The sequence below is a fragment of the Haliaeetus albicilla genome, chromosome 2 (genome assembly GCF_947461875.1).
Source record: "Haliaeetus albicilla chromosome 2, bHalAlb1.1, whole genome shotgun sequence".
Classification (NCBI taxonomy): Eukaryota; Metazoa; Chordata; class Aves; order Accipitriformes; family Accipitridae; genus Haliaeetus; species Haliaeetus albicilla.
The window spans coordinates 14,814,010-14,826,338 of record NC_091484.1 but is presented as its reverse complement, the minus strand read 5'-3'; the positions used below and the strand labels follow the sequence as shown (position 1 = coordinate 14,826,338).

The window sequence follows — 12,329 nt, the reverse complement described above, 5'->3', positions numbered from 1 at the left end:
GAGGCCAAAAGCTTAGCAGGAATCGAAAAGGATTAACATTTCATAGAGTTGGAAAGAATAGGAGAAGTTGTTGTTTCCTGAAACAAAAGTTAATTGGGAGAGCTATGAAGCCACCCACTCAGTATATAAGCTAACCTTTTAGTGATGTAAGGTAGGTGGAGACTTGCCATCAGGAATTGTTAGAGAATTCTACATCCCAGGATATATCCCCAAAAGAGATGTGAGGGAGGGCCAAAAAAAGGTACATTCTTAGAAGATGTGAGAATCTTTTTGATCTAAACTTGTTCTTGCACCCTGTAACTGTTTCAAAAGGGATCTGACACCATTGCCACCTGCTAGTGCTCTCCTCTACTGCAATCGCCATTTGGCCCAAGCAAACAGTTCATGTTTCAACTTGGTGGCTAAAGAAGAAAGCATCTGCTTTCTAATATTCAGCATATTAAAAATTCATTATATACTGGATATTTTATTAGTTACTCCTTTTTCCAAAGAGTGACATGGTTGAAATCTATTCTGACTTTCACCAGGCTGTATCTTGATTAACTCAACTAAATCAACAGAGCAAGTGATCAGCACTTTGCCCACACAGTAACTTTCAGTGGCCACTGCCACCATTACTGGTGTGCCAAGAACTGTGTTTGCCGTGATGCCCTAGCTGTGTATTTCTTACTTTGCTTTACACTTTTATTGTTGGATATTATTCTTGATATTTAAGGCTCTTGGGGCTCTAATCTTACCTTCCTCTCTCCCTCCTAGTGTCTATCAACTTGTTGTCAAGGAGGAGAAGCTGCAGAAAGCACGGAGAGCTGCAGACATCATTGAATGCTTCTCTGTACCAGTGAGCTACAAGAACGCTTCCAGTCTTGACTCACCACACTACTTTGCAGCTGAGCTGAAACCCACCAACCTGCCTGTTACACAGCCATTCACAGTGGGAGACAACAAAACCTACAACGGCTACTGGAATGCTCCACTTTCTCCCCTGAAAAGCTACAGCATATACTTCCAGGCTCTTAGCAAGGCAAATGGAGTAAGTGCAGAGAAAATTGAACTGGATCTGTACATATGACCACCTCTGTCTATCCTCCTCATCTTTCTCCTTCCTTCTCCATTGGATGCCAGTTTAACTCCTCCTTATTATTACTCTTTTCCAGAAATTGGATGAAAATTAAACATGCCATTACTTGTCCTTCACTCAAGTCTCTCTCTGATGCCTAGATCCCATGAGAAACCTGTTGGGGAGCCAGACTCTGTAAAGGCACATGTTGGCATGTGATTTCCAAAATGAACTGCTTAGAATTTGGATTTTTTTTTCCTTGCATATGCATGAATGTCAGAATAGGGGCTACTGTGCTTTTAAAAGATGTAACTGCAATATCCTGATAGTCTCCAGTTCACAGTGCTTGTGATTTTGGAGGAGACATTATGAGATGAGAACTACCCAAAAGCTATGAAGTTGGATTACCTTGTAGCTTGCCTTTGGCCACATTATAATAGCGCTTATGGTTGAGATTTTCAGCTTGAGTAAGCTGTACTGCAGGGGGGACTATATGCATGTCTGTCTAACTCCTTTTGAATACCCTGGACTATATTTTTACATATACTTACTCTATGATATTAAGTTTAAAATGGAGACTGCACAGGAAACATAGTCTGCCTTATCTTCAGACTCAAATGACATACACATAATGTCCCAGCAGATCTTATCATAGGAGAAGGGAAGGCCTCTTTTCCCTCTTCTATTCCAGCCTAGGATAGTTTGTGACCTTCTCTTTTAACTCTCTGAAGAGTTTTAAGTCAGTTCAGCTAACAGTGTCTAGGCCAGACCCAGTCTAAGCAGTCATTCACCTTCCTCCCCTTTAACACTCCCCTAAGTGTTTTTCATTATCACATAACATGATACAATTTAACACTCCATCCTCATGAAGAGTCTTAGAGCATTAATATGGCACCAAGAAGTTGGGTAGCCAAGTCTGTTATTAGCACATTTGCCAGTGCTTTCATGAATCTAACTTTAAACATAGATATTTTCTTTAAGACATCACCTCTGAAAGAGAAAAATTAGAAAAAAGGTGAATGGTGTAGGCTTTGGTCTCCACTTGGGAATAGTGCCTTTTATACCCCAAACACAGCCACGCATCACAGAGACTGTACATCGTTCAACAGGCTAGCAATGCCAATGAATGTTCACAACATATCTTGGTGGTTTACTACCTTCATTTATCACCATTCTCCTGCAGAGTTTCTGCTGTGTGGCTGACAAGCACAAATCTCTTCAATACTCTGCTGTTTTTCACCTTGGTTTCATTTCTAGTCGATATAGTTTCCTTCCAGCACTACTCAATTAATTCAATTTTGGATTTGCCTTTATAAAGGAAATTGTGAAATCTATGTATATGTCTCTCTGTGTCTAGTTAGTTCCCCCTTGTGTGATAGTTAATTGCTAGTGAATGGATCCCCAGGGAAGAAAAAACTTTATTTGCTTAAGTACAATATAATATGCCATAAATGGATTATATGAATGGAAATGTAGGCTTCCCTTGGCATTCTGGATTAAGGCAGCACTAATGTGTGGTTCCTGCTTTTTCTGGATCTCTGTAGCTGGCAGGTTGCATCACACTCTCTACATACAAGGTGATAAGGACTCAAAAAAGAATGACTTGCTTGGACCGTTCTAATAGGAACACAAGACTGTAAAGGACTTTTTAAGCAAAAGTTAATCAAAAGAGTCTGTATGCAACAATACACAGTTTATGACAGCATGAGAAGTATCCTTCCAGACAAAGCAAATTCCTGTTTGAGCAAGAAATTGCGTCTTGTGTTAATAATTTGTATCGGTAGAGTATATGCTTTTATATCCTCGATATGCAGTGCTATGGGAAAAAATATAGAGGAAATGTCCAAGAGTGGAATATGGATCTTCAGAGGAGTAGCTGTGATACTTTTTGTTTCTTGATAAAATCCTTAAGCCCCACATTTCAAACATTAGGGGTCTCATTTGCATCCAGTCTTTTGCAGCTGTAAATAATAAGTTTTGTTTCATTCCCAGAATTGTTCACAGGTATAATTTGTATTGAAGAGTTCTGGGTTTTCACTTATGTCCATAACCTGAGCTGCTTTGGCTGGTCTTCATAAAGCCTACTAATAATTATGGCTGCAACATGGCATTTTTGATAATGCACATCTGCAAAAAATCTGAAACAGTAACAATTTAGCACAATTAAAATATAGCCTTAGGTTCCCTTGCACATGAAAAACTTAACAGAACATTGCCACTTGCTTTTTAATTAGGATATTCTATAGTTTCATTAATCACTGACATTTGTGGAATGATGAAACTTCTTTCCACACCTGGAATCTGCAATGAAAAACCTTCGTGCGGCGAACCAGAACATCTTCCTTTGGAAATGTAGGACTCTGGGGAGAGCTTAATTTGAAGAAATGTTCTGTATTTGGTCAAAAAGCTTGATTAGAAGGAGGTAGAAGTGCTACAGGAGTTCTACATTGTTTCAGCCTCTCTGTATGTGGAGGGTTGTGCTCATTTGGTGTTCTCATCTGATCTGCAACCATTAGCCATGATTGTTACAGTGAAAGAAACATAATTAGCAGCTGGATGCAAAACAAGTGTGGCAAATTGCTGCAAAATCAGATCACGAGCTTTTCTGCCTCCTCTTGTGCAATGTTGTACTTGTTTGAGAGTTTGAATGAGATAGCTGTCGCTGGCTGAATTCTTTTCTGTGGACAGTTGCATGGAGTTTGGTCAACGTAGTGTTGCTTCCAGACAGGGGTCTAAATAGAACATGTGTGAAACAGAATGGTTTTCAGCCTTGTTATACAAAACGCTTCCAAATTGTGTGAATTTCCCTCCTAGGGACTGTTGAAAGCCAGATGCTGAGCTGAAATGTGTCAGAGTTTGAAGTAAGAAGGGAACAAAGAGAAAAAGGAAACAGAAGCTGCAGGCTTTGTAACCAGTAGTTACAGTTTAATTGTTAGAAGGAGTTAGCACGAGAAGCGACACAGGAAGAAGAACGGACTACTGGCTTCGCTCTGCTCTGGCAGGATCTCCACACATGCTGTTGCAGCCATCCAGGTAGTTAACTGATGTTTGCTGGTTGTCCTGGTGCCACCTGCTACAGATGGCTGCCTGACAGAGCATGAAGTTTTCCTTGTCTGAAAAATCTTCCTGAGCTCAGCCCCTTTAAAACACCAGCCCTTTTAGTGTATATCCCTCTGAAAAGTGAGGCCAGGGTGGCAACACCATGTTACTCCTTATCCTCTCTTATCCTTATACTGACTTAATAATCAAAGTTAAATGTTGCAGGTTTTATTTTCCCCAGCTTCTTTACCTGGGTCATTGTAGGCGACAGTCTCTGGTTAGTGATTCAGCAACATGCTCAAATGGGGAGAGTTCTTCGGCTGCTATGTGAAACCTGCCTGAATTTCTGAGCAGCTCAGAAACCAGAGCTTCCTAAAAAATCCTTCCTGGAGTTTCATTTTACCTCATTGAGTTAAAATGAAATCTGTAATGGCACAGTTGCAATCAATAACTCTTGGCCATTTTTCCTCGAAATGGGAGATGAGGCAGGAGCCTTCGTTACACAGCAGGAGGTGATGTGGGGATGCTGCCAGCTGCTCCTGCAGCCTGGTGGGCCAACAGGTGAATGATGTTTTCAGGCCAGGATTGTGAAAAGTAGCACCACAGGAATCAATGAGAATATTATTTTTGAGGGAATGATAGACTCCACAGAGATTCCTATTGATTTTTTTTCCTCTCTAATGACTTGTACTACATGCACAATCAGGCAGTTCATTATTATCAGGGGACTTCAGGCTGGATTTCTAGATACTGACAGGTCTACTCACAGTACACAACATTCTTCTTCTGGGACATTTTGGAGGTAGGGATAGAGCTGCCAGCAGAGAGGTGGCTTTCATCCCTGTGGAGATGGCTCACAAAAAAAACAGTGAGGTACTTCAGCACAAGCTGTGTTCTGAAAAATGAAGTGGCACTGAGGCTGCCTGCATTACTTCTGTGAACTATTAAAGAGCTTTGAGGAGCTCTGTGTTCAGTAGGATTTCAGATGTACATTTTTGTTCACTTATGTTTACTCCTCAATCTCATGTTGGAGCTGCTGGGGCAGAAATAAAGCAGCTGTGGAAGCACTTCACTCTTTGTAAGCCCCTGTTTCCACATCTGGTTGGCCATCTTGGGCCAGAGGATGTGGACCTGAGTGTTTTCTGGAGAGTAAATAAAATCCTCCTCCAGTCTACCTTACGTTTGAGAGGTTGAGAGGTGTGGGTATTGAATGATTAACTATATATCATTGAAATAATTTTCTATTGTAAATAATAAAAGCCCTAACCACTTCGTTAAGTCTCCCTTCTCCAAATGACATGGACACTAAAAACAACTGATAATTGGAAAGGTAATACTAGGTTTTGCTTAGTGCCTTGGAGAACTAGCAGTTTCCTTAAGCTGGCAATAGAAATTATAGGGGAGTCCATTGACCCTGCGGAGGCATATGCACATGATTAATTTTAAAGACAGCAAACAGTTGGCTTCAGTGGGACAAAAAAGAAACATGTGATCCAGAGCTCCCCTGAACTTGGGCAAAGTTTGCTGAGGACCAAAAAAATAATTCCTTCAGATGTTCAGTAGACAGAACCATGGTTTCTAGCCTGTGTGAAGCAGGTTGCTAACAAGCATGCTCTGTGTATAGCTCTGGGACATGGGGAACTAAAGTTGAAACTGAGGCCAAGTAGGAGAATGGTAATTACTTGTCTTGTCTGTGCACCAGCAAAAGTTAAAATTGCCTGTCCCCGATTTGAGCAGCCTGATGAAACTATGCCTGTTGCAGGGCAGCCCCGCATGGTATGTCTGGGGACAGCAGGTCTCACTGGTGCTGGCAAGTGGCTCTTCAGACAAGGCAAGCACTGTTTAACAAATGCAAATTCGTCATAATAGTAAAGGAAAGAAAAAATTGTGGGTGTGAAAACAGATGGATGAAAAAGCTCTGCTTCTTTGATTGTTGTTTGTAGTCTGTAAACAGCAAGCTGTCATTTTAAAAGAAAAAAAAAAAATATCATTTGCCCTTTTAGGTTGTGAAGACACAGCTGTCACATAAACATATGTCCTGGTGCCCTCATAGCCCTTTTCTGCAGAAAATTGTTCCCATCCAGACACTGAAGAGACAGAGGCAGAACTTGTCTTGTTCTCATCCAGTGTACTTCAGTGAAATGTGCATTTAGGAACCTAAGTAATTAGTAGACAGCATCAGCTCCCTTGCTTCAAAAAAGAAAGAAACTGTATTAAAAGAATGTTTTAAAAAAATTTGAAAATTCAGAGAGATGCTAAAACAGGCTCATGGTGTGCAGTTTCAAGTCTGTGTGCATGAGCTCTATTGGCAGAGAGGGCTTACCCAGCTCTCAGCACAATCTGTGCTCTCTTCAGAGCGTCTCCAGCTCATTCCAACTGTAGGTCCAGGTCTGCCTTCCAGGAACAGTCTGCCAGCGCTTCGAAACACAGGCCTCATATGGTCTATGTGCACAGTGTATGGACTTAAGAATTTAGCCAGGGTTCAGCCTTGAGTGAGGGTACACCGTAATTATGTTTTATTCATATGCAAGTAAGTTCCAGAAAACAAACTTATGTAAATATGTTCTAGTAAACATGTAGATGGGCTTAGTAAGTAGTAAGCTTTCTGGATACGAAGCATGTTGGAAAATGAAGGTTGGATCAAGAGCTGTAGGGACATATTCATGCAGTGTTTTCCTATTCCAGGATCTTGGTTAAAATATGCCTACATTGTTCTATTACTGTTTTGATATAAAATGTCTGCCTTAACCTGGCAATGATATAGAGCCAAAGTAGTAATGCTAGTGAGATCTTAAACTGAATTATTCCTGTGAGTTCAGCCATAATACGAAACAGATATGCTGAATATGAAGGATCATGGGTCATCATTAAGACTGTTGTAGACATAAGGCCTTGTAAAACTTCTGTGATATCATAAAATAGGAATTAGGTATCACAGTGTTTGAAAGAACATTTAGAAACAACATGGAGATTGAAATTTGGGGAAATTAGTTTTGTTTTGTTACAACTTTTTTATTATCTCTTTATTTCATTATTTTTCTTATAATTGCTTTAAGCTGTCTGGATGGATAATTGAGAATTACCTACATTGTTTATTCCCGCTTTACTATTGTGTAAACAGAAGCATCTTACTTTACTGTGGGCAGGAAAGCACCTTTCTGAATAAAAAGTAGTCTTTTTCAGAAAACAAATGTGATCATGGGAAAATGGTTTTACTGTTTTTTGGAAAAAAACTGAGTATATATTTATTCTGTTTCTTGGTAGAAAAGTTCATACAAATTCACAATTCTCAGCATCAATCAAAGAAAAATAGAGTAAATTTAAAGAGATCTCATTTTTGCGAGACACCAAAGAGATCAGCAGTGCATTGATCAATGAGGTGATCAATGGAAATCAATGGAATAATCAGCCCTAATCATGAATATGGACTAAGTTCAAGTCTTTAAACTTAAGCATCCCTACTAGCTGGACCTCTGGTGTCTGTGCAGGTTTTTGTGTTTTCCTTCTCAGAAAATGCAATATGAAATGAAGTTTTGAAGTCCAGATGTCTCGTTCCTCTAGTGATGGATTGCCCCTGCTTTTGGCAGTGCCAGATCATGGTCTTCTAATAACTATGATTGTGCTAAATGCAGCAATTAGTAGTTGTAGATGCAAACAGAACACACTGCATCCTGTCTTCTCAAATTACCCTGTAGGAGGGTAATGTGCAGGAATATGCACATGCTCAAATGAGATCAGTTACAGCATTGTTAACAAGATATCAGTTTTTGTTTTCTCACCTCTTCTTCTTTTCTCAACATTGACTAATTTCTCTAGCTTTTTGTTGCACTTTGAAGCTAGCAGAAAGCAATAAATACACAAGAAAATTTTCCGCAGTGAAATGTGAGCAAATGCCCACCTACTTGTAGACTGCAAAAATGCTATCTTGGTATTTTTTACTTATTTTATTTTTCATCACTGATTTTCCAGGTCACCTTGTCTTAGATTGTAAACTACATCAGAATCTGTCTGTCTTGTAATTCCCAGCATTATGTGCTGAGACTGTGCTCTGAAAATAAAGCTGTGTTTTTCCTGCTTCATATATCATCTCTAGTAATAAAGATTTTTGATTTCCAGAATAGCTGGCAATTCGAGCTGTTTATACAGGAGGCAGAGATGAACGGGGAGCTCTCTTGTACAGCTGTGTTGACTTTGTAGTGCTGACAGTTGTACAGGTTGTGTAGAGGAGTTGATTTTTGAGGGAAAGAGGGATTAGTGCACAGAAGAGAGGTGCCTCTGGTTTACTGGGATAAACAGTGCTTCAGTCCCACTCTGGGGGCTGTACGGCTGGGAAAGGATGTCCTTAATAGACATGATTTGTCCTCAGTGATCCGGGAGTTCCTTAAGAGAGTTTGAAGGCAAGATCAACAAAGGGACAGTTTGTCCTGAATATTCTGTTGTTTTTAGACTACACACAGTGTTACTTATGTCCAGACAGTGTGGCTGACTTGTGTCTTGAGGAATGCATAGAAAGGGATGAGAGGGAATCGCTCTTGTGTTTCCCAGTGTGGATCCTGAAATTGTCCCCTTCCTACGTGCAACGTAAGCATGAGAAGAAAGGCACAATGGGACCCTGTGTTTCTGCTCAGGCCAAGGAGGATCTGTCACAGATGGAACAGATTTTCTCCAAGAGCAAATTCAGACTTAAACAGTATTCATCTTACTGCTTGAGGATGGAATGAAGTGTTCAGCAGTGCATTTGCTAGGCTGTTGTTTCCAGAGCACAGACAGCATCCATATTAATGTAGCATTGTTACACACGGTAATTTATGCAGTATTCATTACACCTGAGACTTGTACAAGAGCATGTAAAGACAAAGTGCTACGAAAACCCTGCAGCAGATTACTGCCTGACAAAGTCAGCTTTTTAACCGAAGCAACACATTAAGATTTGGATGGCAATCGTGCATTGGGCAGAAGCAACCCATGCTAATAAGGGCTGTCGAATGAGAAGCTGCGGACACCAGAAAGGATGTGTTTTCATGGAGGTGGCCTGAGAAGGCTGCTGAGTTTGAGCTGTTAGTTAAGCCAAATACAACATTGCTGTTCCGATCCAAACTCCTGCTTACGCAGATCTGCAAGCTCTGAGGTGGATTGAACAAATGCCTTGGGTTTTATCCCAGCTCTGCAATGAAAAACTGCAGTGGTGTGGGTTGTGTTTGAATAGCTCATTTGGCAGAGTTAGCCATACAGCATGCTGTTTTGCTTCACATACATATCAGAGAGCTGAAATATTCAAATGACTACTTTGGTGTCTGTTTGCCATGTGTTTAAATAAATACCCAATTTGCAAAATTTGCAGTAATGGTGCATGAAAATTAAATGTACAGTTGCATGTACTTTTGACCCAAGGCTTTTCTGCCTATTACAGATCAGGTCATTTAACTGGTAAATTCTATTAGTTAATCAGGCAGTTACATGGGACCCATCACTCACACATCAAGTGTGGAAAAACATGTTGTCACTCTTAACTTCTCAACAGTTACAGAAGCAGCTGTAGGCAAGTCCATTAGTATGGAGTGTTTTATGCAACTAAAACTGTTGGTGGTATTTTCAGAGATGAAGTGTAAGAAAAATGCTTATTTGTTTTAGTACCTTTTTAAAGGTACTTTTGAAAGGAATGTATTTTTATTGTAGATGGACAAATTACACCCCTTGATGTTTTTTTGTTTGTTTGTTTGTTTTTTTTATTTTTCAGGAAACAAAAATCAACTGTGTCCGGCTGGCAACAAAAGGTACGTGGGTCTCTTTTTCCTGCAAAGCATGATGCCAGTAATGTAAAAGCTGCAGTGGTGACACAACTTGATTACAGTCACTATTCAAAGAACAAGCCTCCTTTTTTTCCTTTCCCCCTCCCCTCTTTTTTTTTTTCTTTTTTTTTTTTTTCCGTGGAAGATTACAAAGGCAGAACAACAATTTCCAGAACCACTGGACTATATGTGTGGTTCCTCCTTTCCCTTGCTCTGTCAACAGCTTTCCTGTCCTGAGGACTGTTCTTGCTATTGGCAGAACGTCACTGAAAAAGTGACATTAACTTCCTACTAAATTTATTCTCTCCGCAACTGTATAAAGTAGATAAGTGAGAGGAGATCTCGCATAAGCCTAACCTTGAGTGGGGCACAGTTCTTATATCACACCATTTTCATGGTTTAATTCAACAAACTAGTAGAGTACATTCCTTATTTTCATTGCAGTTAGTTCAGAATAGACCAAAGCGATAGGTCAAATAGACCAGACTGAGCAAACCCAAGGCAAAAATTGTTAAGATGCAATGCTCCAATCCCTAGTTTGCTTCACAAGGTGTAGTTCTTTAGGGACCAATGATGACAATGTCTGGGTTCCTTCTTGGAGTTTAGAGTTGCTTTTAACAACTATTCTAAGGACTTCAAAATCACCCCAGGGGCTACTTTGCCAGCAAAGTTGTCAGAAACCAATTTACTTGTAACACAGAGGAGTACCTGTAAAAAGACTTCCTGAACACATGTCATAGTCTCAAAATGAGCTGTAAGGAAATGATAGGGTAATTGCCATGGGCTGTGCTACAGGTAGCTCTTCATTTCCAAAACTTAGGGTTGCCGTCTTGTGCTCTTGCTGCTTTGCTGTAATGTGAAATAACTGCATTACTGCCTTTGGAGTCTTTTGAGAGTTAAACAAAATTGGCAGGAACCCATGACATTTTTTTTTTTTATTTTGAGGCACCATCCCATTTTTTTCCATTCTCTCCACTCCTTTCTGTCTTGTGGCCGTTTCTGCTGATCACTTCTGCATCTGCACTTAGAGGAGTTGGGAGGGCTCAAAGAAGCCCCAGCTAACAGTTGTTGGATAGCAGAAGAGGACTTTTTCCCTCTTCTTATGGAGACATCCCCCATTATGGAGACATCCCCCAGTCTGTTACAGAAAGCCATGCACTGGGTGGCAGGTGCTGCATGAAGTTCCCAACTGTGCAGCTGTTTTCACTGCTGAGACCTGATACACAAACTGGTGGGGCTGTAAGCAGTTGTGTCACCACTGAAAGCCAAGGAGGATGAGCCATTTCTCCCCTTTCTCCTTTTCATCTGTGGCTCTTGTGCTCCCCATATCCTCTTGTTGCTTTCCTTTTTAAAAGGTCCTTGTAAAATCTTTATTTAATTCATTTCTCTGGGTTACAAACATTCCGTGTGTCTCAGTCTCCCCTCCTCCCCTCTCAGTTCTTCCAGCTAGTAGTGATGTGACCATTTCGAATACCTTAGTTTGGCTTTCTGGTGGTAGAAAGAGAAAAAGCCAGACCGGGTAAGATGAGTCTGGGTGAAATGAGTCTCCCCAGGGTTCTCCCAGAGTGTGACTAGAGGTCTCTTCATGAGATCAGAGAAACTAGTTTAATTCATTTTTGGAAACCTGTAGTTTCTTCTGTTTCAGTCGTTCCTTTTTCTGGAGTTGGTGGAAGAATGTTGTCATGCTAGCAGGAAAGATACTTGCTCTGTGACTATTCAAAGAAAAATAAAAACCTATGTAGCTTGAAAAGTCCCGTTCTTGCATGACCTTTTGATTTGCACTGTCTAATTTGGGTACTTCAGAAAAGTGTCACGTTAAGTGTTTGACTTTGAGTTGACTTTTGCAAAATGATTTAATTTTCATTAACCTGTTAGGTCACCAGGAAGAGTCAATAAGCTATTCTCATTCTGTTTTTTCTGAATGTTGTCTCTTTTTAAAAAAGGATCTTTTACTAATATTAATTTGATAAGAGATATAGAAGAGATAGGTAGAGCCTAAGGATGCCTAGAGCTACTGTTTTTTGGTGAACTTATACTTTTGGATTTTTCTTGATTGACATGAATGGAAAAGGACAAGAAATGATGGTAGTTCTAGTGTTTCTTTTCACTGTCTCAATGGATATCACTTTTGACATATAGGCAGATATCTTATTTCTATATGTGGAGTGTGGAAATTCACCCCCTTTTTTTTTCTCGTTCCCACTCCGTGAATTGCAATGTTGTATTTCTCAGTGCCTGACAGTTAGGAAGGACCCTGGAGTATGCACAGCTGTGGCTAATTTTATGCAGTTTTAGCTCTTCAGAGGTACAGTATTGCTTGCAGCTCACAAGCTAGGTAGCATCACAAGTGAATTTGTAGTCTTGATAACGTAACAGTATCTTCCATCGCTGGCACCTGTGAAGTATGAGCAGCTGAGCAATAGCTGAACAATGTGGTTCTGTGG

General features: G+C 40.2%; 1 protein-coding gene across 6 annotated transcripts in view; it reads left to right on the top strand.

The window, feature by feature from the left end:
- The window catches only part of PTPRT (protein tyrosine phosphatase receptor type T), a 501,782-nt gene that overhangs the window by 399,127 nt on the left and 90,326 nt on the right, over positions 1-12,329 (top strand). For all 6 annotated transcript variants that reach the window (XM_069807237.1, XM_069807218.1, XM_069807208.1 and 3 more), the window contains exons 12-13: positions 757-1,030; positions 9,834-9,870. In XM_069807237.1, the coding sequence (XP_069663338.1) occupies positions 757-1,030; positions 9,834-9,870 (311 nt within the window). The remainder of the gene's footprint in view (positions 1-756; positions 1,031-9,833; positions 9,871-12,329) is intronic.